Source organism: Danio rerio, chromosome 23 (assembly GCF_049306965.1).
Source record: "Danio rerio strain Tuebingen ecotype United States chromosome 23, GRCz12tu, whole genome shotgun sequence".
NCBI classification, from domain to species: Eukaryota; Metazoa; Chordata; class Actinopteri; order Cypriniformes; family Danionidae; genus Danio; species Danio rerio.
This window is the reverse complement of record NC_133198.1, coordinates 4,780,001-4,807,843: the sequence shown is the minus strand read 5'-3', so window position 1 is coordinate 4,807,843 and position 27,843 is coordinate 4,780,001. Positions and strand designations below refer to the sequence as shown.

The following is a 27,843-nucleotide window of genomic DNA, read 5'->3' as shown; positions in this document are numbered from 1 at the left end:
TATATATATATATATATATATATATATATATATATATATATATATATATATACATATATACATGACTGCTGGCTGATTGCTGAAACAGTTTCTCTTTGTCAGAAAAACATATGAGCATTTCAGTGAGGGAAGGCTCATCTGCTCATTTCCACTCTTATTTCATCCACTCTCACGCATGTACTGCAGGAAACCTTCTGCATATACTGTCCTGTCATGAAGGAGGATGTGTGTTCAGGTCGTCTAGCATTGGGGGAAGGGAGAGAAAGACAGAGCATCTCATGCAGGGATGCAGCAAAAGCGTCTGATTGGCTGAATGCACATGTGACATCAGAGGCAGAGAGGGGAGGAAACACTGCGACGCAAGGAGGGATCCCAGCATCTCACTTCCATGGCTGTCTTTCCGCTGAAGTAGATCACCACATCAGTTTCCAGATCAGCACTGCTCCTCTAGTCTGCCATCATGAACTACCTGCGCCGGCGTCTGTCCGACAGCACCTTCATCTCCAACCTGCCTAATGGCTACATGTCGGACCTGCAGAAACCAGATCCTCCTCAGCCTCCCCCTCCAGGACCAGCCCCAGTGCCAGCGCCAGCCTCAGGACCAGCTCCGGTGTCCCCGCGCCAGGAGAGGAAACCCATCCAGCCCCAGCCAGGCTTAGGGACGGGCTTTTTCAGCTCCATCACGAATGTTGTCAAGCAGACGGCTGCCTCGGCCGGGCTGGTGGAGCAAACCTCCGTCCCTGCATCATCCAAAAGAATCAAGATCCTGCTGGTTATTGACGAGCCCCAGCACGACTGGTAAGACCAATGGTCTTCTCTGATAATGCTCATTTCTTCTGATTTGGTGACTCCTTGTTTTTGCATCTTCATCTGATGAGGATGGTTTAGCGCTGAGCTACTTCGCGATTGGTAAAGAAATAAAGGTAGTAGATTGACATTCATCGTGCTGTTATTGACAGGGGAAAGCCATCACTGCATTAACTGCAGGTCGTACTTATTTGCATGCACTGCAAAACATAAATAAATACATTTTTCTTAGTTTTTGGTCTTGTTTCTAGTCCAATTGTTGGAAAATTCTTTAATCAATAAGCATTTTCTACCAGAAAAATAAAGATTTATTGGATTTACACATTTTTTCAAAGATAACTGGTTGCAAGCAATTTATATGGTCTGAATTTATACAAACAAATGTAGTCATTTTCAGCTTAATTGGTTTGTATAAATTCAGCACATTTAAATTGTTTCTTACCTTTTACCTAAAATTTTAGTAAATCCAATCTGATTCAGATTTTTTGTCTTGTTTCTAGTAAAAAAAAAAAAATTCTTACATCAAGAAGCATTTTCTAGACATGCTTGTCTTGCTGTACGAAATATGTCCAAATGAAGTGAGTTTTACTTTAAAACAAGCAGAATAATCTTATGTCAAAAGGAAAAGCAAGATTATTTATTTATTTTTTATTTTTTTGCTAATTGCTAATAAAATTTTCCCCCATGTTTTCAGACACGTATTCATTTTAAACAACACAAAATCTATGTTTTACCATTGGGTCAAACTTTAAGATTTGAAGATTCTTACTATCTATTTTTATTGACAATATACATAACATTGTGTAGAATGTGAAACAAGAAATATCAGGATTTTTTTTTTTTTACAATTAGCCAAGACAAATAATAATAACCAAAAAAAAAAAAAATACAAATACAAATAAAACCCACCCCGCCACCCCCCTATTTTGCTAATTTTAATGAAAAACTCACTGCATTCATTCATTTTCTTGTCAGCTTAGTCCCTTTATTGATCCAGGGTTGCCACAGCGGAGTGAACCGCCAACTTATCCAGCACATTTTTACGCAGCGGATGCCCTTCCAGCCGCAAACCATCTCTGGGAAACATCCACACACACACACACTACGGACAATTTAGCCTACCCAATTCACCTGTACCACATGTCTTTGGACTGTGGGGTAAACCGGAGAAAACCCATGCGACCGCAGGGAGAACATGCAAACTCCACACAGAAACGCCAACTGAGTCGAGGATCGAACCAGTGACCCAGCAAATTACTTGCTGTGAGGCGACAGCACTACCTACTGCGCCACTGCATTTTGAAATATTATTTCTTGATAAGAGACTAGATTTTGCTTGTCTAGAAAAAGCTTTAGTCCATATAAACTGATTGCAACCAGTTATTTAAAAACAAAAAAAAAGGAAATCAAAAGTTTTTTTTTCACGGTAGAAAACGCTTCTTGATTTAAGATTTTTTTTTTTTTAGATATTTGGACAAAAAAGGACCAAAAATAAGATAAAGACATTTTTTTTTTTTAGTACATGCAAATACAAGTACGACCTGCGATTTATGCTGTGGTGGCGTTTCTAACAGCACAATGCATGTCAGTCTACTACCTTTATTTCTTTACCAATTGAAAAGTGCACTGAAAAAAATGGTTCATTGGATTTACAAAAAACTTTTTAAGGTAAATGGTTTCAAACTATTTAAATGTGCTGAATTTAAACAAACTAATTAAGTGGAAAATTACTCAATTGAATTTGTTTAAATTCAGACTAAATAAATTGCTTGCAACTAGTTATCTTAAAAAGAATTGTAAATTCAATTAATCTTTTTTTTTCACGGTAGAAAATGCTTCTTGATTTATTTTTATTTTAGATATTTGGACGAAAAACCAGACCAAAAATGTAAGAAAAACTTTTTTTGCTGTACATGCAAATACTAGTACGACCTGCGTTTTATGCAGTGATGGCGTTTCTAACAGCACAATGCATGTCAGTCTACTACCTTTACCAGTCAAAGTGTCTTTGATTTACAGTGATATTAAAATCGCTCTCTGTATTTATGGAATTAGCACTTCTGAAACAATGTGGTCATTCAAGAAGATGTTGTGATACGGGAAAGACCTGTGGGGCAGGAATACCCAGAGCTACTTTAGATGAGTATATTAACTGCACTGCAAACAATGCTTTTCTTACTTAGATTTTTTTGTATTATTTCTGGTCCAAATATCTTTAAAAAAACAACAACAAAAAAAATCAAGGAGCATTTTCTACCGTGAAAAAGAAAGATTTATTGGATTTACGATTTTTATAAGATAACAGTTTGCAAGCAATTTATATGGTCTGATTTTAAACAAACAAATTCAGTTGAGTAATTTTCCACTTAAATAGTTTGTATAAATTCAGCACATTTAAATAGTTTGAAACCATTTACCCTAAAATATTTTAGTAAATCCGATGAACCATTTTTTTCAGTGCTTGTTTCAACTGGTAAAGAAATAAAGGTGGTAGACTGACATGCATTGTGCTGTTAGAAACACCATCACTGCATAAATCACAGGTCATACTTATATTTGCATGTACTGAAAAAAAAGTCTTTCTTATAATTTTAGTTCGGTTTTTAGTCCAAAACTCTAAAAAAAATCTTAAATCAAGAAGCATTTTCTACCGTGAAAATAAGATTCATTTGATTTACAATTCTTTTAAGAAAACTGGTTGCAATTAGTTTATATGAGCTGAATATATATGGTCTGAAGCTTTTTCTAGACAAGCAAAAATAAAAGTCTTTTATCAAGAAAAAAAATAATAGTCTTTTATCAAGAAATAATGTCAAAATGTGCAATATTTTTGACCACAATTATTTATTTTTTGTTAAAGAATACATCAGTAGTAAACATCTGTGTCTTATTTGTTTCAAAGCATGAGTGACCAATAAACTCTCTGCTTAGCTTTTCATCTGCCACCATAATTGTCGATCTGAAAAGAAAAGGTCCCTACATGACAGTGCTGTAATTACTAACTAGCAGTTTGAACAGCAGTGGACTGAATTATAGCTCATTATGTCCTAAGATAACAGTATAGCAACCTACATCCAGATTGGTTGCTTGTTTGACATTGCAGCTCTATAAGAATTAACATGGTCTATATAAAGTTGAAGTCAGAATTATTAGCTCCCTCCTTTTAATGTTTTTTCAATATTTCCAAAATTATACGATAAAGTCATGTCTAATAATTATTAAGACACTTATGCTTTCGTGTGTCTTATGGCTCAGGGGAAATTAAGTAAATCAATCAAAGTAAATCAAGTAAACCACCTTTAGTTTCATTCTGGTTTAGTGATATGATGCTGTTTTTAAGATCAGAGAAAATTAAATACTCTCCTAGAGGATCTATTAAACGTTTTTATACAGTATGGAATCCAATGATCTCATACTTTGAAAAAGGCCTAACACTTCCCCCAAACTAAAACTAATAGAGGTCTATGCTTATAAGGATAATGCAATCAATCTCGATGGGCAAACATCACTGTTAAATACTTCCTCATTGTACTATAAAACTATTTAAATATTTAATTTAATTTAGTATTAATTTATTTAATTTTTGTTATTATTATTATTTCTTTATATATATATATATATATATATATATATATATATATATATATAATTTTTTTTATTATTTGTTTATTTATTTAAATTTTGTTTTTGTTTGTTTGTTTTTTCTTTTTGAAGGGGAGGGAGGTTGTTAATGGGGGAAAAAATGTATCAAAAAAAGTATTGTCAAATTCTTGTATGTAATAATTTACCTTGTTTTTCTTTCAATAAAAAATAAATAATTATATATATATATATATATATATATATATATATATATATATATATATATATATATATATATATATATATATATATATCCCAAATTATGTTGAACAGAGCAAGGAAATTTTCACAGTTTGTCTGATAATATTTTTTGTTCTGGAGAAAGTCTTATTTGTTTTATTTCGGCTAGAATAAAAGCCGTTTTAATGTTTTATAAATCAATTTTTAGGTCAAAATTATTAGCCATACTTTTTTTTTGATAGTCTACAGAACAAACCATTGTTATACAATAACTTGCCTAATTACCCTAACCTGCCTAATTAACCTAATTAACAAAGTTAAGTCTTTAAATGTCACTTTAAGTTGTAGAGAAGTGTCTTGAATAATATCTAGTCAAATATTATTTACTGTCATCATGGCAAAGATAAAATAAATCAGTTATTAGAAATGAGTTATTAAAACTATTAGATTATTATGATTAGAAATGTGTTGAATGAATCTGCTCTCCGTTAAACAGAAATTGGGGAAAATATAAACAGGATGTCTAATAATTCTGACTTCAACTGTATATTAGCTATAGTCTTTGTCACTCCAAATAAATGATAATGTCCCTACAAGTATAGCAATACCAGTCATTTATTGACCTTGCGGGGAGATTTTTTGTAGGAAAGCAGCTCGTAAATAATGCATGAGGTATGTTGAAAATGCCAAACTGCAAAATGCTCTCTGTGAGAGTTGGGGAAAGACGACAGTAATCCTTACATCTACGTGGGTCCCCATAACACATAAAATCCCAACATGTGTGTGTTTGTGTGTGAGTGTGGTTAAACTAATTGTTGAATACAGTAAACAGGCAATGAAATCCAGGAATTCCTTGAATGTCACATGAACTACTTAAGGTATGAAAAAAAGAGCAAAAATGTTGGTCACCATGGTAACTAGCCTGCTGCACAATATGGCATCATCCTTATGCCAACATGTAGGGCAAAAATACCTCCATACTCTGCTGTCTCGACACTGAAAGCGCATGTGTTGTAGGAGGTGTACAAATCAGACACTTTTGTATTTTGTTTTGAATTAATGATTGATTCTTTGATTGCTTGATCTGCTACAGACAGTCCTAGCTTCATTGTGTACATCATGGGTCACCAATCTCGTTCCTGGAGGTCCGGTGCCTTGCAGGGTTTAGCTCCAACTTGCCACAACACACCTGCCTGGGTGTTTCAACTATACTCAGTAAGACCTTGATTAGCTTGTTTAGATGAGTTTGATACAACACAATCTCACGGCAATTTGCAACTTTTTAATTTAGTGGCTAATTCGTACAAATTCGTACGATCTAATTCGTACATTTTAGTACGATTTGCGTATCCCCCAATGACGGTTGGGGTTAGGGGTGGGGTTAGGTGCCACGCCTCCTTTTAAAAATCGTACATTTTCTTACGACTGAACTCGTACGAATTAGCCACTAAACTGACAAAACGTAAAATACTTACGTTTTCTCGTGAGATCAGGCTGGTTTGATAGGGGTTGGAGCTATAATCTGCAAGACACCGAGCCTCCTGGAATAGGTTTGGTGACCCCTGGTGTACATAATACTCTAAAAAAAATATTTTTGCTGCGTGTGCAAGCTACTTATTTAAAATGAGCGGGGTTAACACAATTCTGGAGGGGTTTTTGGGACAACCTAATTGTTTTAGGTTTAATCCAGTTAAATTTGTGAAAACAATGAAGTTAACTTAATCGCATTGTGTTGGGACCAGAGGTGTGGACTCGAGTCATGTGACTTGGACTCGAGTCAGACTCGAGTCATGAATTTGATGACTTCAGACTCGACTTGACAAAATATAAAAAGACTTGCAACTCGACTTGGACTTGAACATAAATGACTCGGACTTTCACTTGGACTTGCGCCTATTGACTTGTAAAGACTTGCTACTTTCTATAAAAAGCCCAAAGATGAAAAGTATGTTAACACAGAACGCTCTATCTCTGCGTGTGTGTGCGTGTGTGACAGAAAGCATGCACGCATACTTTCGACCACTAGCGCTTTGTGGCGCACTTCCGTGTTTTTGCACCAGCGGGAAATTTGAAGATGCCATTTTCATTCTGACTCAGAGAGTGAAATAAACACATCTGAGATCTGCTCCTTTTGTTTTATTCAGCGGATTTACAACATCTGTCAAAGGTAAGAGACTTTACTACTCGCAATGTGTTACTGTTGTGCAAAAGAATTGTTTTACTGTTGTGTATAAGTCAATGAACTTCAGTTTTTTTAAACCAAATTTACCCTCTCGTGATTTATATCATATAATTATGAATGAACATGGGTGTAATTTATGTTTTTGCACTTGGTCGTTTGTGTCAATGCGCATATTATGTTTTATCTTTGTGTTTTGCCCATCCTCTGACAGTATTTTCTAACTATTTAATTAGTAGTAACATTAATTACTTGCCATAATAACTAGATATTTAATTTATTTTTAAAGCTCTTAAAACTGTAAAAAAAATAAATAATTTGTTTTGTTATTTTCTGGTGACATTTTGCAATAAGGTTTCTTTAGTTAATCTATGTACTAACATGAACTAATAATGAACTATACTTCTAAACATTTACTAATTATAGTTTAACATTTACTATTGCATTATTACAATTTAAAGTTATGCTTGTTAACATTAATGTTAATGCACTGTGAGTTAACAAGAATTAACCAATAATTTTATTTTCATTAATTAAAGCATAAAATAATGAATACTGTAATGAACTGCACTGCATTGTTTGTTCACATTAGTACATGCATAAACTTAATTAATTAATGCAACCTTATTGTAAAGTGTTACATTTTTCATATTTTGGATTAATACTATTAATTTTATTTAGTATTTAAAACCTTAAAGGTATTTTTATTATTGTTGATGTTATGCCTCTTAGCAATATTTTAGTCCTCTATATGGTTTTTAATTAAATTTTTTATTGCAAGGTTGTAATGTAATGCATCTATATTGTTGAATTTCTGTTTGTTTGTTTTTCTGTATTTCCCCCTCTATATTTAAGGATTATCTACTATTTTTAAAGTACTTAAAACCAACCATCTAATAAAAAATACAATTAACAATCACATTTTGTTTCATGAGTGTCTTTGTTCCTGTTTTGTAGGACTCTTATTTTAACAGATTTCATTTGGAAACACTTGACTGATCATTCAATTAAAGTTTTACCTTTATTATTCTATCACTCAATGAGATCATTTAATTGTGAGTTGAATTACTCCATTTGTAATTGTTTTTAAATAAACTAAAAACGAAGACTTGTTTTATTCAGTTTGTTGAATGTGAACTTCTCTACTTTACATATTAAAAGATATTTAAAACCACTATGAATGTATTTAAACTAATATTTAAATTTATATAACTGTTTCACTGTGGGTATTTCTATTTTAATTTATTTAGCACATTTATTGGCTATTCAAACATGAAAATAAGTTTTAGATACTTTGTGGCTCTAATAAATGGTTAAACATAACAATATCCCTGCAGAAAAATCCAGCTTAAACCAGCCTAGGCTGGTAAGCTGGTTTTAGCCAAACCAGGCTGGTTTTAGAGGGGTTTTGGTCATTTCCAGGCTGGTTTCCAGCCATTTCCAGCCTGGTCTTAGCTGGTCAGGCTAGAAACTGACCAGCAAAATCCAGCTAAAACCAGCTTGACCAGCCTGGTTTAAGCTGGACATAGCTGGTCATCTCCCAGCCTGACCAGCTAAGACCAGGCTGGAAATGGCTGGAAACCAGCCTGGAAATGGCCAAAACCCCTCTAAAACCAGCCAACCAGCCTAGGCTGGTTTAAGCTGTTTTTTCAGTAGGGATTTTTGACAAAATGTTCTAAAATGATTGTTTACAAGTGCCTAAGTGGGATTCGAACCCCGTTCTTTATGAAAAGAAAGAAAAATCTGGCTCTGACATTCTGGCTTTGACATTACTTTCACCAGTGGGCAGGTACTTCAATCTGATTTGCTGGTCTCTCACGCGCTTATTCAGTCTCTCTGCGTTTGCTTGAGTTTTGTCCACACTGGCGCTTCATAATTTTCCTGCTTTTGCTCTCCAGAGATCCTCCTGATAAATTGATTATTCCATAATGTTGATATGGTTTATATATTGCTAAACTATTTAGTAACAATATACGAAAAACTATGAGGTTAAGGTAAATTCTATAATAAATACTAGTGTTTTTGAGAGTTATGTATACTGCCTATGTTTTAGGCTAGTATTATTTACAAGTTGTTTATGAATGCTTCAGCATACTTTAGTATTAAGAATAGTGAACTAATAAAATGAAATACAGAGTGTAGTTTTACTACAGTAAAGTGTGGTGAATTGTAGTATAATATACCCAATACTGTAAAAAAAACTACAGCACTGGGTCATTTGTTTATATTACACTTGTGTTACCATAGCAACTATAATATTACCCCAACAGATTAATTAAAGTACTTTACTATAGTACTGTTCAAAACCCTGTCCATGCCAATAGATGTGTTCAGGGGACCTGTGGAACAGCTTTTCCTCAAAATGAAGAGGATGACATGGAAAATGTCCTCCACAATCTCATCAATAATGTGGAAGACAGCAGAGACGTGTTCACTTTATTTTAGTTGCCATGATAAAATGGGATTGATAGTGAGATTTATTTAAAGAGTGAATAGTACAGTAGGCTATAATACCTAATCAAGTTTTTCCTTATTTTTATTACAGTTACATTTCTGCTTGCGTTTGTTATATTTTTGTTTAAATGTTTTTTTATTTGATTAGCATGGTGAACCTTTTGGATGTTTAATAAATGTTTGTAAAACAAAATGCATTCTTTACATCCAACCTCTATTGTCTGTGTCTTTACACATATATCTCATCATAAAACATACAGCCAAAATGTTATGGTATATTAGATAAGAAATTTAATATGTAAGTCTATTTTAGTATTTTAGTTATTGTTAATAAATAGTGCCTCAATATAAATCATATCAAAAAGCACAAAAGGAAGAGCAAACACAAGACACAAATTCTGTATATAATCTCTGAGAGCACGCAGGAAAATGTGTGCGTGAGCAGTGCATATTTGAGAGCGAGAAAATTTGCGCGTGAGCAGCGTATATTTGAGAGCTCGCAAGCAGTTTTGTCCACAGAGGAAATCGGTGCACGAGCATCACACAAGGTAGAGAGCAAAGTTCTTCATTGTTATGTGAAGAAAACAACGTTATTGTTTGTATGAAGTAGCCTACTTCATTTAGAATATTTGCTACCATTTTACATTGCTGCTAGAAAGATTTGCATCTCCTTCTCTTTAGCACACACGAGATTCAATTGACAAAATACCAATTTCACTCAATTTTACTTTGCAGCATACAGGAGTTGTTGGTCTACTGCTGCCTCATTGAGGTTGTTTATGTAGTTTTAGTTAATCACAAGTTGATCACTGAAGACATAACATAGCACAACTAAACTTAATGAACTAGACAGCAGTAGACCTGCAATTTCTGTGTGATGTGAGGCAAAATGGACTCTTTTTTTGGTGGAACTCATTTTTGTGCAATATGTGTAGACGAGACGCAGGACTGTTTAGCACTTTTTCAGAAAATTACATTTGTATCTTTATATATCTAAGCAATGTTCTTTCATTAAAAAAAAAAGGTTTGTTTAATAAATACAGATCTTACAGCCATACATAATCTGTTTAAATTTTATTTTTCTGTTAAAAAGACTTGAAAAGACTCGAAAATCAAACTATAGGACTTTGGACTTGACTTGAGACTTGTTGCCTTTGACTTGGGACTTGACTCGGGACTTGCCTGTCTTGACTCGGGACTTGACTCGGGACTTGAGGGCAATGAATTGAGACTTACTTGTGACTTGCCAAACAATGACTTGGTCCCACCTCTGGTTGGGACAACATGAACTGTGCAAAAATGTTTTTCTTACACAGTAAAAAGTGATTAGTTAATTAAATCAAGTAAACTAATTGCCAAATTAATTTTTAGAAACAGGAAAAATCTGATTATTTGGGGAAAATAGTCAAATGGGGTAGTACAATAGAATTCTGCCTTATTTTTTAGAGAGACCTCCACATGCAAGGCGTTCTGGGATGTTGCAGTTTTGCAACATTGGCTCAGTGTGGTAATTAGACACTGACGATTGTATATGATATGAACAATAACTTTTTATATTCAACTTTTCAAACAATGTGACAAATTGCTTTTCAGTGGCAGAACAACAGCAAAAACAATATGGGATCCAAATCCAATATCCTCATTGAGTAGGTCATGTTTCCAAGTCACTTTGTCATGTGGTACTCAAAGAAACTTTTTTTTTTTTGTGCGTGTGTCATCTGGTGAGCAAGTTGGGAAACTGTTTGTTGCTAATGGACAACCAAGTCCTGCAGTGGTACTTTTGAGTAAAAAAAAAAACTCTTAAAATATGTATCTGGAGTAATAAGGTAGTTAATTTTTAACTGTTGCAAATCAGCAACGCCTGCCTTGAACGGGTTAAAAGCAACAAGTTGACTTCACAAAGATAATGTAAGTAAACCCATTGTAACTTGGAACTGTTACATCGACTTAATTTTTATAATTATGCTAATTGTACCCACTTTTTAAAGCCAACTAATCTCTTTTTACAGTGTCAGGCTATTTTAGCATGTCTGTTTTCAAATAATTATTGTCATTATTACAATATTACACATTTGGTGCTTCATTAAGTTTATAAAATCTAGAATCGGGGTGAAGCAGTGGCGCAGTAGGTATTGCTATCGCCTCACAGCAAGAAGGTCTCTGGGTCGCTAGTTCGAGCCTCGTCTCAGTTGGCGTTTCTGTGTGGAGTTTGCATGTTCTCCCTGCGTTCGCGTGGGTTTCCTCCAGGTGCTCCGGTTTCCCCCACAGTTCATAGACATGCAGTACAGGTGAATTGGGTAGGCTAAATTGTCCGTAGTATATGAGTGTGTGTCTAAATGTGTGTGTGGATGTTTCCCAGAGATGGGTTGCGGCTGGAAGGGCATCTGCTGCGTAAAAAGTTGCTGGATAAGTTGCCGGTTCATTCAGCTGTGGCGACCCCGAATTAAAAAAGGGACTAAGCCGAAAAAGAAAATGAATGATTGAATGAAATCTAGAATCAGCTTCCAGAAATGGTCAGATGTGCTCCAACATTAGGCACATTCAAATCAAGACTGAAAACACATCTGTGCCTTTACTGAATGACACTATAATCACACTATTATGTCTTTCTTGGCAAACCTGTTAAAACACATTTTAATCTGATTTTAGTAATTTTGAATTCTTTTAATCATTTTTATTTTCTTATTTTTCTTATTCTTGTTTATGTAAAGAACTTTGAATTACCATTGTGTATGAAATGTGCTATATACAGTAAATAAACTTGCCTTACCTTGCCAATTGGGTAAGCAAAATAAAGTTATATTACATCAGTGTAATCTAATGTTTCTTAATTTAAGAATATATATATATATATATATATATATATATATATATATATATATATATATATATATATATATAATATATATATATATATATATATGTATAGATAGATAGATAGATAGATAGATAGATAGATAGACAGACAGACAGACAGACAGACAGACAGACAGACAGACAGACAGACAGGTAGATAGATAGATAGATAGATAGATAGATAGATAGATAGATAGATAGATAGATAGATAGATAGATAGATAGATAGATAGATAGATAGATAGATAGATAGATAGATAGATAGATAGATAGATAGATAGATATTTGGACTTGAAACAAGACAAAAAGTCTAAGTAAGAAAAGCATTTTTCGCGGTGAAGGAATAGTGTGGAACTCAACGTTTTTTTTTTTTTTGAGGTGTAGATTTCTTACCCACTTGATATAGTCTTAACTTTTTTTTTCAAATCTTTAAATGAGTTTTCTCTTTTTTACAGGGCAAAACTCTTCAGGGGGAAAAAACTGAATGGAGATTATGATATTAAAGTCGAACAGGTAAGTTTATGAAAGTCAAACCAAAGTATTCCTGTATATTCATGCAGCTATACAGATTCACTGATTGATTGATTGATTGATTGATTGATTAATTTTTTAGGCTGAGTTTGGCGACATCAGTATTGTGGCTCATGCAAATGGATCATGTAACGTGGCTGTGCAGGTTTTGCAGAATGAAAACAAGGTTCTGAGGTAAACTTGCATTTCGAAATCCTCTCAGATGTTCACATTGTACTTCCATAACTGAGTTAATGTGCAAGGACAATTATATATAGTCTAAACACATCGTTATCAGTAATCTGTCGTGTTACTGTGTGTACAGTAATAGCCAGAAAAGAACATTTGACATGACAGCTATGTTATTCAGCTCGAAAATGAATGATCTGTCACACGCATGAAAGATGTACTGTATCATTAGCCAGAGATGTAGTAAAAGGCAATTAGAATAAAAGCCCATTCATAATGATTGGAGTGCTCTGCATGTCACCAAGACTGTGCTTCTGTGTAATTACACCAATGCGCTGGAATTTATTTAAAAAAAAATTAAATAAATAAATCATAGCACACACCTAAAATGCTAACGTTGCTGAATAAGACATTGCAGCATCATTGATTTGTTTACTATGTTAAAATATTATACAGTAGCATTATTTTTATGATATACTTGTATGTACATAAGTGCAAAAAAACAGATTGTAATATCTTATAAAATCATGCAATGATGCCCAGCTTACCAAATATCCATTTCTCTTGTATAGCGAGCTACTACAAGACCTAGTGGAAGGTATAAATTTGCATTCTTGTAACACAATACAGTTGTATTCACCACCAAGTGAGTGAGCCCCTGACAAGATATTGGCCCGATATGTGCTGAACTGATTCTTTTTCAGTAGTGGTTTCACTCAGGACATATATTTGATATATGTGAAATCCAAATATGAATGTGTTTGTGATTTGAATACATTGCCATATATCTGATTTCTACAAGGATTAAAAAGTGTGAGCTTTCCAGGGGGCAGAGCTTTTGCACGTTCCTTTGAGATCTCAGATGGATCTGGGCTCACTCCTCAGATCTCGAAAGGTGCTCTAGAAATGGACCCTAGAGGCTATAGTCTTTAGCCTCCTTGTGAGCAACCGACTCTCATACGAAAGGTTGCCGGTTCGATACCAGCTCGGAGCGGGTTGGGTGGTGTAGGACTGGTGGGGTTACAATGGTGCCGTGACCCGGATAGGAGTGAGGTTTAGGGTGGTGAGTGTAACAGATGCCAGCTAGTAAGTGCTGTGCTGGTAAACCTCAACTCCTCTGACCTCTAAAGGTGCTCTAGCGACAGACATTAGAGGTCATGGTCTTTAGCCTCCTTGGTAGAGTAACAGACTCTCATGCGTAAGGTCGCCAGTTCGATTCCAGCTCGGAGCGGGTTGGGTGGCTTAGGATCGGCGGGGTTACATTTGCATAGAATAAAAAGAAAATAATACACACACACACACATATATATATATATATATATATATTAGGGATGGGAAGATTAATCGATATGTATCGATACGCGGTCATGCGCGTGCACGATGCGAGTGCATCGGTTGAGCAGCAGAGGATGAATGAAATTTTGGAAGCAAATCGAGATGCATCGGTTTTTCCGAGATACAGCTTATTTTTTTTAATATAGAATGTATTTTTTATTTATTAAGTGTTGTCAACCTGTTTTTGGCGCATAATTTAATCGACCTACATAAAGTAAGCCTTAGCAACGGATTTGCGGATGTGTACACACACTACAACTCAGTGTATCAGGTGTGGGGATGAAGCTAGTGGTGCGCCCTCAGAAAGCGCGAGAAGCAAAACAAACATTTTATTCCCCACTGAGTTTTAAATCTAAAGTATGGCAACATTATGGATTTAAGGATGGACGACTTGACAGGACAGATGCAATTTGCAAAATGTGCCGCGCATCTGTAAAATACGTGGGCAGTACGAGTAATCTGAAATCTCACTTGAAGTGGCGCCACGGTGTTGTTGTGAAAGCATCTTCCAGTGTTCCTACATCTCCGGCTTTCGCACTGCTTGAACTGTAGCTACCAGCTCCAAAAGTGGTGAGAAAAGCATTGCAAGTTTTTTTTCCATGCGCAAAAGACGATCACGCCGCCCTCAACCCCAATGTGAAAACGAAAGTGACCGGTTATGAAAATGAAGTGACGTGTCGCGGACCTCTATTCTGCCGCCTTATGCGCGGATATAACTGAGGACGCGCGGGTGTCGCGGACCTCTATTCTGCCGCCCTATGCGCGGATATAACTGAGGACGCGCGGGTGTCGCGGACCTCTATTCTGCCACCCTATGCGCGGATATAACTGGGTGTTGCGGACGCCGCCCTCTCTATACTGCCGCACTAGGCGGTTTTAAACACCTCCTCCTGTTAATTTTTATTTAATTATAATAATAATAATAATATTAATAATAATAATAATGATAAAAATAATGGGTGTCACGGTGGCACAGTGGGTAGTTTGACCACCTCACAGCAAGAAGATTGCTGGTTTGTTATATTTTTATTAGCCTGTTGTTTACAGTGACAGTGATGTTTTAAAGCAGCATAACACTGCTAGTTCACCACCTTAAGTTTTGAATAATCAGTGGCACAATATATCTTTGTAAAACTTGTTTTCATAGTTGAAAAGTTAAATCACAATTCTTGTTGTGCAATGCTCAACCTTTATGTTGAAAGAGTGCAAATATATATATATTTTTATATATATTGCACTTATACATTCTGTTTATCTTGAAAATACTTAAATAATATGTGCTGTATGTTTTAAAATGGCCCTCTACTGTAAACTGACACTCTGGCTCTGAGAGAAAAGCCAGTTTGTAAAAAAAGTCTTGGTTTTGCTTGGTAAATAAATAATCAAACTCATTCAATGGCACAGCATCCTCTTTCACATAATCTCATAAACTTGATTTAATTAGTTAGTGCTGAATTATTGCATTGTATCGTGATATGGGTGTGAATCGTATCGTGTCGCATCGCAATATGTCACAAATGTATCGCTAATATATCGGATCGTATTCTTTGTATCGAGATGCGTATCGGATCGGCATTATAGCTTAGATGCCCAACCCTAATATATATATATATATATATATATATATATATATGCAAATGTGACTCCTTGATCACTCTAGCAGTATGTAACAGAAAGAAAGCCATATTCTAGATGACCATCACAACATGCGTAATCGAAAGTGCAGACTGAAAACTAAAGCAGGTTGTTTTTGCTTTTGTGTATTTGTACTGTGTGCCCGAACAGGTCATTTAAGCCTGACTTTGTTCTGATCCGGCAACATGCATTCAGCATGACAGAGAATGAGGATTTCCGTAACTTAATCATCGGCCTCCAGTACGCTGGTATTCCCAGCATCAACTCTCTGGAGTCTGTCTACAACCTCTGTGACAAACCCTGGGCAGTAAGTGTCTACACTTAACATATAACATAACTAATTACAAGGCTGTCTGAAACACTCGACTCTGATTGGTCAGTTGCAACATACAAAGATATGTTATTTCTAGATAACAACAGCTAAAAAACATAGGTTCATCAAAGATTCTTAGAATCATCTTGACTGTAAGTGAATATGTTCGCATCCATATTGGCACTGATCACTCCTGGTATTAAGATGTGTTTACATCGATACAACCACAAGTATACAAAAGAGGCACATTTCAATTCACTCCTGGCATTTAAATGTGTTTCCATTGTCTATTTTCATCCAGTTCTCTGATCAGGCAGAGTCTGTGGGCGAGTGTTGGATTTCACTGATCTTTAACACTGCAAACGCTGGTCATAATTTCCAAAACTATATAAACCTTATTAAAAGTACCAGAACAATTAAAAATGCTCTCTTGCGAAAAGACCAATCATCCAACACATGCAGCATTAGATAATGGAAGTCCTGTATTTCAGATTAACTTTTACTCTGTTTTAAAGACTGAATCATTTGTAGTGTGTGCTCCATTCAGCCATTGTGTTTCTGTCAGCTTTGCCTATAACTAAAGGAGTAATAAATTATTATGGCTCAGAACAATGTATTGTGTCTAATTTTATACATTTTATGGCAAGTAGCCATGTAATATGTGAGATATAATACATTCAGGTGGTTGTTTTTGCAGAATGAACTCCTTCAGTCTTATACAACAGCCGATAAACCTGTCTGGCTTTGTTCTGCACTAACAACCACCTGGATGTACTTTATTCCTTTCCATAACATAACAACATAACATAACATGGTAAAACATGACATATTCAACACAATCTCACGGCAATTCGTAACTTTTTGATTTAGTGGCTAATTCGTATGAATTTGTACGATCTAATACGTACAGTTTAGTTCGACTAGCTCATCCCCCAATGACGGTTGGGTTTAGGGGTGGGGTTAGGTGCCACGCCTCCTTTTTAAAATCGTACAATTTCGTACGACTGAACTGGCAAAACGTAAAATACTTATGTTTTCTCGTGAGATCAGGCAGGACATAACATATAACATAAGATGGTAACACTTTACTTGAAGGTGTGTTCATAAGAATGTCAATAAACCCTTGTAATCATGACATGACAAGTCATGAATGTGAATGACATTTCATGCATGCTTATGACAACTTTTAAGTGTCATTTGCTAAGCTATGTCATTTAAAATGCAATGATATTGTTTGTCATGACAACTTGACATAAATACATCACATTTTTCTCTTTGTCATGATAACTTGACATTACCAAGAAGGCATAACTTGTCATAAATCTGTCATAAACTTGATTGACATGAGACATATTTGTGTTGTGAATATTTTTCTGATCACATTTTCGGTAAAAGAGAAAACTGTAATTGTCAGTAAAAGGTCTCATTAAAAGTGTTAATACTCTGTCAAATAATTTTAACAGTGTCATTGATATTTATGTTCATGACAGATTTATGACAGTTTGTTGTCTTGGAATCTTGGCAAACAGGTTGTGATGTGTTTGCTTTTGTAAAGTCGTCATAGCAAACAATGTCATATTTGCATTTAAAATGTCATAACTTAGCAACTGACGCTTAATGACAGTTGTTCTAAGCATGCATAGTCTCATTCACATTCATGACGTATCCATGGTTTAATGACGGTTTAATGACCATCGCTTCAAGTAAAGTGTTACAAAACATAACATTCATTCATTCATTCATTAAGTCCCGTTATTAATCTGGGGTCGCCACAGCAGAATCAACCGCCAACCTATCCAGTATATGTTTTACTTAGCGGATACCTTTCAAGCTGCAACCCATCTCTGGGAAGCATCCATACACACTCATACACTATGGACAATTTAGCCTACCCAATTCATCTGTACCGCATGTCTTTGGACTGTGGGGGAAACCGGAGCACCCTTAGGAAACCCACGAGAACACGGGGAGAACTCCACATTGAAATGCCAACTGACCCAGCCGAGGCTCAAACCAGCAACCTTCTTGCTGTGAGGCGACAGCACTACCTACTGCGCCACTGCGTCGCCCATAACATAACAAAACATAACATAACATAACATAACATAACATAAATGTTTGAATGTTAACTGATCCAACCTCATCTCTCCAAACAGTTTGCATGTCTGATCAATACATACAAGAAACTTGGCCAGGAGAAATTCCCATTGATTGAACAGACGTTCTATCCCAACTATAAAGAAATGGTAAGAGAACACTGCATACAAGTTACTTTTCCAATGATGTGATCAGTTAATATATGTGAATGAAGTAAATAATCAATCTGCTTGCACAACACCAGGTGACCATGCCAGCATTTCCCGTTGTCGTGAAAATTGGACACGCTCACTCTGGTGTGGGGAAGGTAACATTTAACCTTAAACCATGACTGTAAAGAAGAGATGTGCACTTCGTGTAGTCACGCCCAATGTAATGGTATGTGTTGTTAAGGTGAAAGTGGAGAATCACACTAAGTTTCAGGACATAGCTAGTGTGGTGGCCATTACTCAGACATACAGCACATGCGAGCCTTTCATCGATCCCAAATATGATATCAGGATTCAGAAAATCGGAAACGATTACAAAGCGTACATGTGAGTAACGAAGCTAATCCGTAGCCATTCTGAACACATCCCAGATTTAGCTAAACGCTGTTCTTGACAGATGAAGAATGCTCCTCGTTTCATAGGAGGACGTCGGTCTCAGGTAATTGGAAGTCCAACACGGGCACTGCCATGGTGGAACAGGTGGCGATGACAGACAGGTAAGCCACAAGCACACTTTAATGCATAATAAATATGCTTCAAACGTGACTAAGCATAATGCGTCATTCTGCAGGTACAAGCTTTGGGTGGACACCTGCTGTGAAATATTTGGAGGACTTGAAATTTGTGCTGTTAAAGCTATTAATGGAAAAGATGGGAAAGACTACATTACTGAGGTATGTGCTGTGCTTAAAACCAAATGGAAGAGTTGCATGATGTGTAAGATCAAGGGTGCCCAATCTTGTTTCTGGAGATCGACCTTCCTGATGAATTCAGCTCCAATCTAAATCCAACCCTGATCAAACACAACTAAACCAACTAAAGCAGACTAGAACTGTACATTTGCTTATGAAAATGTGAGTGGGGTTTGCGTGGGAAATCGATATGGTAAAATACATTACCATACTGTCTGAAAGCAATGGAGTGCTAAGAAATGGGCAAATATGCATTTATGTACCCTGCTGAAAAATCCAGCTTAAACCAGCCTAGACTGGTTGGCTGGTTTTAGCTGGTTGACCAGCCTGGTTTTAGAGGGGTTTTAACCATTTCCAGGCTGGTTTCCAGCCATTTCCAGCCTGGTCTTAGCTGGTCAGGCTGGAAAATAACCAACTAAATCCAGCTAACACCAGCTTGACCAGCCTGGTTTAAGCTGGGAGCCCAGCCAAAACCAGCTATGCCCAGCTTAAACTAGGTCAAGCTGGTTTTAGATGGTCATCTCCCAGCCTGACCAGCTAAGACCAGGCTGGAAATGGCCAAAACGTCTCTAAAACCAGCCTGGTCTACCAGCTAAAACCAGCCAAGGCTGTTTTAAGCTGGATTTTTTAGTAGGGTAGTTGCTAGGGTATTCTAAATGGTTACTATGCTGTGGAAACGATGTTTTAATAAGTGATAACAAAAGAGATTTTAACAGGCCTACACCAAAAGAACCCAAACCCTGTCTTTCTATGATATTCTTGTGCTGAAATATTGCTTGTTTATGTTGTTATATGGTTGCTGGGGTGCTATAAGTGGTTGCTAGGGAGTGTGTACAAATTTGTTATGTCAGTACTTAATACCGACTTGATTGGCCGAGTAAAATAAGCCCACCCCCAAGCTTCTATGACTCTCTATTCTAGATATCGATGTCAGCTATTTTGTGCCAATGTTTGGTCAATGGGAATTTTTGGATGTCAGCCATTTTGTTCCAATGTTAGGTCTATGGGGACATATTTGCTGTTTCTCAATATGCGTTCTTCAGCGGTCTTGCGTCCTCGTGTTCTCGTGCAACGTCATCATCAGCTGCCTAAGTTCAGTTCCAATACTCAAGACCGCAAGTACAGAAGACTCGTGAAACTTCCCGCATGTGTTCTTGATATCGAGGACGCACCGATGCAGACTTGAGCACCGAACTCGTTCTAGAAGTTCCAGAAGTCATTGCGACTGGAGGTGGGAAGCACAGCATTTTATATAGGCTTATTATTAAGGTTCAGAGATATCACTTATTTATCTCAGGAGTTCCCCTAAATGAAACGGTGAATATAAACATTACCATGAAAATATTGCCTGCTGAAAAATCCATCTTAAACCAGCCTAGGCTGGTTGGCAGGTTTTAGCTGGTTGACCAGGCTGGTTTTAGAGGGCTTTTGGCCACTTCCAGGCTGGTTTCCAGCCATTTCCAGCCTGGTCCTAGCTGGTCAGGCTGGAAAATGACCAGCTAAATCCAGCTAAAACCAGCTTTTTTTTTTTTTTTTTTTTTTTTTTTCAGTATGGTTAATAAAGGAATAAACACATTAAGGGTGTTTATTTGCTGAAATTTCTATTAAAATCTTACTATTTGTATTGAGCAACGTATATTTGTAAAATCTTTATGCAAAGTATTAATATTAAAAAAGGGGAAAAACAATAAATCGTTGACTGAATGCTGTTATGTTTAAATAATTTTTAGTTAAAGATGCGTGAGGGTCATATGACCAACAAGAAGGCACAGCATCTCATTTCTCTGTTCTCACGGTCTCCCGAGTTCCTTCTTGCGAGGTGACCTGGCAAGACCGGTTTTCACAAGAACGCAAATACGTTCTTTGCGTTCATGGAATTGAGAAACAGCCTATAAGAGCTTGATTAGCTAGCCCAGGTGTGTCTGATTGGGGTTGGAACTAAACTTTGCAGGACACTTGCCCTCCAGGACCGAATTTGGGCACCTTTGTTGTAGAGCTTTAATACTACTAAAAGGACTAATAACGATGCTTATGCTTTAGGTAATGGGTTCATCCATGCCATTAATGGGGGAACATCAGGCTCAAGACCAGCAGCTAATAGCAGACATGGTCATAGCCAAAATGAATCACGTCATGGCACAAAATCCCAAAAGACCAACTGCTATTCAACCAAAACAGGTACAAACACTAGCGATTACAAATACACCACCAGTAAAAAGATAAGCTAAATGACCAAATAATGCAGCCCTTTACACTCTTTAGTTAGTTAGCTAAGGCTACAGCTACACTAATCCAGATAAATCTAAAAATGTCGTTTTCTTTAAAGACTCTCCATGTCCACACTTTCATTTTCAATTCTTTCCATCATTCACACTATAACTACTGGAAACACTTTCGTTCATGTACTGCGCATGCACACAGTCGTAAGAAGCTTTTATGTGTGTCATATCCGCCTGCCATCTATTTATTTTTTCGTCTCTTTAAAACATCACAGCAAAATATAGTCCGCTTATACTGCTGAAAAACAGCTGTCAGAAATTATTCTCTGTCCTTTGAAAAGAGGAAATATGGAGCATGTATAAACTGACATTAATCTTTAATAAAGCTGTCAACCGACAAAACATCTGCTTTACAATGTCATCCACCATGTTACCTGAATTTGTCACATGACTAAAATGCGTCATAATTTTTTCGAAAGTCCACACTGCAACATGAAAACAGAGATTGCAAATTTATCCACTCTGGACAGCGTTTTCAAAAAGATACGTATACGATAGGTACGTTACTAACGATGCGTAGCGCAAACTCTGTGATTGGTCGGCTTGGTAGCGCTGATTAGTCTGGGTGGGACGCAGAGATGACATGAGAGCCGCGCGAGCCCAATGGAATGATTGTTTACAAGTGCGGAGTCCCATGAAAGAGCTCCGGATGGAAAGTTCAGTTTTGTGTTTACCTCATAGTTAAAGTTGTTGCACGTCTGCCGGTTCCTGGGCTCGCGCGGCTCTCTGTCCCGCCCAGACTCGTCAGCGCTACCAAGCCGACCAATCACAGAGTTTGCGCTACGCATCGTTGCGACATGTAGTTACATTTTTTGAGAGGTGCACGTCAGCCACGGCGTAGGGCTATGCGTCAACGCCGTAGCATACACGTGCGTTTGACGCAGAAGTATAAATCAGCCTTAAGGCGTTTTAAAACTACCGAAACAACAGTTCAGATGTTTTACAGTGTGCTCAGCCTGCTGGTTTGTCCATTTACACACATTTTCATCATCACATGATCTCTTATAACAACATCACATGCCTTTTTAATGCGCATACTGAACTTTGTGCGACAAAAGTGTTTCCATTGTAGTTTATGCGCATCCTTTCTTATCGAATAAAACGTTTATCCTACTCAGTTATGCGCATACATTTTTTATGCGCATTTTCAAATTTCTGCGCATGATGGCACATATCTAAAATGCGCATAAAAATAGGTGGATGGAAACATAGCTATTGAGAAATGAAGAAATTGTTCTAAAATGTACAAATGATATTAGTTACGAATTGGCGGGAGATATCGTTAATTGATCTTAGCAGCTTTTAAATACCTAAAAAAAATTGTATTATAAACCAAGCTAATAGAAATGAGACTCGTATAATGCAAATACTATTACAAATTTCACATGGGGGCTAATCATTTTGCCTTCAAATGTATATAAAGAGTAGAAAGCAGTCCTTTGAAATGAACAATTCTCATCTAGCCAATACAATTTCGGCTAGCATTTAGCAATACACGAAACTGCGATGCAAATCATTGCAATGTTCACACAAAATAATTTTAAAAAGACTCTCCGGCTGCCAAAAATATAGTTTCAACATGTTAGCAGCTCGCATGCTATCCTCAATATCACACGTATGATCCGATGTGTTTGTTTTCTGTTGTTTTCAGATTACGGTAGAGAACAATACTTTGGTCGAAGTAAAGAACGCTCCACCACAGAAAGCTCCTCCTCAAGGCTGTTTGCAGTACATCCTTGACTGTAACGGAGTTGCAGTGGGACCAAAATTGGTGCAGGCAAACTAACATAGCCATGGATGCTTATAGCATTTACACTCCTGACAGGCTGCGTTCAAGCCTGGGGTTACCTGAGGTGCGAGGGAACAAATAAAAGTTTGGGCCTGACCTGTATTTCAGTCTGTACTGTGTAACTTTCACTGTTGTGAGCTTGTGGTGGTTGCTTTTGTTTCTATGTGAAGCGGTCGTCTCTTCAGGGTTGTTGTGTTTGGTGATACAGCAGATTGTGCCTAATGTTCAGTGCCACCCTCCCATCTACTTTATATACGACTATTTTTTTGTTGTCTTATGTCTGTTTCTGTAAATGGTGTTCAAAGGGTTACAGTATAAGTGTGGATGCATATATATATATATATGAAAGTATGGAGATTATAAAACATATATGAACACTACTTTAATTGCATGATCAAACGTCGTGTGTCATTGTGTGTTGAATGGTGAGATGTGTATTTACTTTTGTGACTTCACTGTCGAAATAATAGATCCCATTCAAGCACTTCTGTTATTGTTAACGTGTTATACTGTAAAATGGTGAGATGTATTTGCTACTATGAATGAAAGCTATATTACAGGTCATCAATAATTCTTTTCTTGTTGACGATAATATTGCAAAATTGCAAATTAAATAAATCATGAGCAATAAAATAAAACTGAACAAACATTGACCAGTTGGAAAGAATGATTTGCTAAATATTTGGGAATATTCTGATGAATGTATGTCGTTTTACACGCATGAAAATGAGGCTGTAATTGATAGACATGCGGTTTTTACAACTGAACGCACTGCATAGATTTACTACATTACATATCTCTCAAAATGGGCGAGGCAGTGCTGTCGCCTCAAAGCAAGAAGGTCGCTGGTTCAAACCTCGGCTCAGTTGGCGTTTCTGTGTGGAGTTTGCATGTTCTCCCTGCCTTCGCGTGGGTTTCCTCCGGGTGCTCCGGTTTCCCTCACAGTCCAAAGACATGCGGTACAGGTGAATTGGGTAGGCTAAATTATCCGTAGTGTATGAGTGTGTGTTTGGATGTTTCCCAGAGATGGGTTGCGGCTGGAAGGGCATCCGCTGTGTAAAAACCTGCTAGATAAGTTGGCGGTTCATTCCGCTGTGGTGACCCCGGATTAATAAAGGGTCTAAGCCGACAAGAAAATGAATGAATGAATATCTCTCAAAATTACAACAGTCTTAACCGTTTTTTTACACACAGATACACAAACACTGCATGTCCAAAAAAGTCACCACTTGGATTTAACTAAGGAAGCTGACTACCTGAATAAACTGAATGACCAAGTTATTCCATCAGGTGATTCTTTCATCTTCATTGGGTTCAAATTGTGAAAAGAGCATACAACAACATTTTCACAGGCCACCAAAGAGTCCAGACCATTGATACAACACGCCATTTGACTTGTTAGTTCGTTTGTTTCTTCTTATCCTGTGGTTCACATAATCATGGATCCGGCCCGCATCCAGAACAGAAGGCCGTCATGGTCACTGATGACTCAAAAGCACAATACTGATTCCTACAAAGACCCCAGCGACAGATGAATCTCTGCATTGATCCTGTCAGCTAGTCTGAACACCTGCCTGGAGATGATGGATGCTCATTGCTCTCAAGCCCTGTGATGTCCAGACTGCAGCTCTGCCCTTTATATTTGCCCTTTATGCCACCTCGGTTTAGTCTGATTTCTCCAAAGGTTTGTTCTCTGACAACTCTCCTGCCTGCCTGCCCTGCTGAAAGCCAGCTTAAACCAGCTTAGGCTGGTTGGCTGGTTTTAACTGGTTAACCAGCCTGGTTTTAGAGGGGTTTTGGCCATTTCCAGGCTGGTTTCCAGTAATTTCCAGCCTGGTCTTAGCTGGTCAGGCTGGAAAATGACCAGCTAAAACCAGCTTGACCAGCCTGGTTTAAGTTGGAGATAGCTGGTTTTGGCTGGTCTTCCAGCTGGTTTTAGCTGGTCATCTCCCAGCCTGACCAGCTAAGACCATGCTGGAAATGGCTGGAAACCAGCCTGGAAGTGGCCAAAACCCCTCTAAAACCAGCCTTGTCGACCAGCTAAAAGCAGCCAACCAGCCTAGGCTGGTTTAAGCTGGTTTTTTCATCAGGGTGACTTGCTGGGATATTCCACAATCTGAAATATGGCTTTTAATTCTCTTCTCTTCACCTATGTAAGCTGCTTTGGCACAATCTACATTGTTAAAAGCGCAACGAAAATAAAGATGAATGACGTGCAGCCTGGCACACAGAACACTGTTAGCTTTAGAGAGATGATGTCAGCTTACAAGTTTGTAAAGGAGCATTTCTCCAGATGAAGGACTTTTGAGGGGCAGAAATGCTCTCTTCACCTGGGAATATCTATATTTTCCTGGATTGCTACAACACTGATGGCACTGAGCCCTGGGGTGGATCACGATTCGCATACTCAGATCTTTCTGCTGCAGCTCTGCTGAGGACACGGCGCAGGTAACGGCAGAGGAGATCTGCAAAGGAGAGTCACGATCTGAACAGTACAGGCTGTGCAGGCATAAATCATCCGCAAACACTGCCTCGATGTGCTCCAAGCTCCAATTAGAAAGGGAGCAAATGATAGTGGCTGTTTTAAGCGCACAGGAAACCACCATATCCAGAAACACACAGACAGAAAGGCAGAGTAAAACAACTACGTGAATATGTGATATAAAAGGTAGAGCCCTGCATTTGAGGCAGAGTTCGACGGGGCCCGACTTTTTTTTCCCCTCGGGCCAGGCTTCGGGCCAATTTTCTTGTCATAGTTAGTATTTATATTCGGCATCAGGCCTGCATAAGAAAAAACTTTGATTGTGTGCGGTCCGAAAGCGCCAGTGATGCCTTGCGTACAGGGCCGGAGCAAGCTGAACTGCCGCTCTAGGCAGAGAACGATCACGCCACCCTCAACCCCAATGTGAAAACGAAAGTGATTATGAAAATGAAGTGAGGTGTCGCGGACCTCTTTGCCGGCACTTTATGCGCGGATATAACTGAGGACGCGCGGGTGCTGAGGGAGGGAGGTGTCGCGGACACTGCGCTCTTTATTCTGCCGCCCTATGCGCGGATATAACTGAGGACACGTAGGTGCTGATGGAGGTGTTGCTGACGCTGCCCTCTCTATTCTGTCGTCTATGCGCGAATATATCTGAGGATGCGGGTGGTGAGGGAGGTGTCGCGGACATAACTGAGGACGCGGGTGGTAAGGGAGGTGTCGCGGATGCCGCCTTCTCTATACTGCCGACCTAGGCGGCCGCCTCTATGGACGCGCCGGCCCTGCTTGCGTATAGATTTCCAGTCACGTACAATAGAGAACATAAAGAGAAAAATTGCCAATGGCTAACTTAAAACTGTGAAAAACGCTAGAGGAAGCGCAAACTTCTTAAATTGTGACAACTTTAAACAATGAGCCAACTGGTTATGCACAATGCACAACTTGTAAGTCCACAGGCGCCTGCAGGATTTCATTATAATTTTGGACAAATCCAGCACCGCTCCACCTCATCATCCTTTATTCTTATTTCAATCTCAAGAAACGCGGATGTTTGCTGTCAAAGGCTACATGATTTAAGAGCATTCGTTATGGCATTATTCAATTCCTTTTTAATATTGAGCACATCAGCACCAAAGAAAAATCTGATGTTCAAGGCGTAATCTTTAAAATTATGACATATTAAAAAAATTGCAAATATATGATAGAGAACTTGTGGTAGTGAAGCATTAAATAAATCCTTACTTTGCACTGACCGCAACAAATTATCCACCGACAAAAACGCTCAAACAAATAGTAAATATTTATATTTGTCTTGGAAAAAATATATATTTAAAATGAATTTCGTATAGTTTGTCTCTTAGTTGTCATATTTAATTTTTACGGTCAGTTATCCACTAGATAAAATAGAAGAACGAATAACATATGAGGTGAAGTGCTTCAAAACAAGTCCACTATATGCTTCAGCGCCAAAACACCAACTGGATTGTCAAATAAAATAATAATCTAGCCTAAATAAAATTTAAATTGTTTAAAACACCTTGAATTGTAGCGATTCCATGCAAGGAGGCTGAATTGTCAGATGAAAGAGACAGGCTGGGCCTGATGAGACTGCTGTCTACACCCCGTGCGGGGGATCAATATTTGTCTCATTAGTTTTAGGCCTTTTGGCAAATGTCTCAATTAAGTTTAGCTGTTTTAAAGAACGTTTACTCATTTTGAACCTTGTTTTAAACAATCACTATCTGAATTGTAAGTTTTAGTGTGCGGAAAAAGCGCCAGCAAAACTGAAGCCAATAGATTTCTTTACCCATCTCCCACCATGCAAGTACATAAGGCGAGGCAGTGGCGCAGTACGTAGTGCTGTTGCCTCACAGCAAGAAGGTCGCTGGGTTGCTGGTTCGAACCTCAGCTCAGTTGATGTTTTTGTGTGGAGTTTGCATGTTCTCCCTGCCTTCGCGTGGGTTTCCTCCGGGTGCTCCGGTTTCCCCCACAGTCCAAAGACATGCAGTACAGGTGAATTGGGCAGGCTAAATTGTCCATAGTGTATGAGTGTGTGTGTGAATGCATGTGTGGATGTTTCCCAGAGATTGGTTGCGACTGGAAGGGCATCCTCTGCGTAAAAACTTGCAGGATAAGTTGGCGGTTCATTTCGCTGTGGCAACCCCGGATTAATAAAGGGACTAAGCCGACAAGAA

At 37.7% G+C, this 27,843-nt stretch overlaps 2 protein-coding genes across 3 annotated transcripts in view; one reads left to right on the top strand and one right to left on the bottom strand.

The window, feature by feature from the left end:
- Positions 1-27,843, bottom strand: part of zgc:113278 — an 852,580-nt gene that overhangs the window by 270,306 nt on the left and 554,431 nt on the right. The window lies entirely within an intron of this gene.
- On the top strand, positions 331-23,819 carry syn2a (synapsin IIa). The gene is made up of 11 exons (NM_001002597.2): positions 331-798; positions 12,574-12,631; positions 12,732-12,823; positions 15,938-16,094; positions 18,257-18,346; positions 18,442-18,504; positions 18,591-18,733; positions 18,829-18,903; positions 18,978-19,080; positions 21,139-21,276; positions 23,029-23,819. The coding sequence occupies exons 1-11, from the start codon at positions 461-463 to the stop codon at positions 23,161-23,163; spliced, it is 1,392 nt and encodes a 463-aa protein (NP_001002597.2). The 5' UTR covers positions 331-460; the 3' UTR covers positions 23,164-23,819.

Excerpts from the sequence above, each read along its gene's own strand:
- syn2a (NM_001002597.2), top strand. The coding sequence starts at position 461 with ATGAACTACCTGCGCCGGCGTCTGTCCGACAGCACCTTCATCTCCAAC. Across the intron at positions 18,734-18,828 it reads AACGATTACAAAGCGTACAT|GAGGACGTCGGTCTCAGGTA; the intron begins GTGAGTAACGAA and ends CTCGTTTCATAG. Across the intron at positions 19,081-21,138 it reads GGAAAGACTACATTACTGAG|GTAATGGGTTCATCCATGCC; the intron begins GTATGTGCTGTG and ends CTTATGCTTTAG.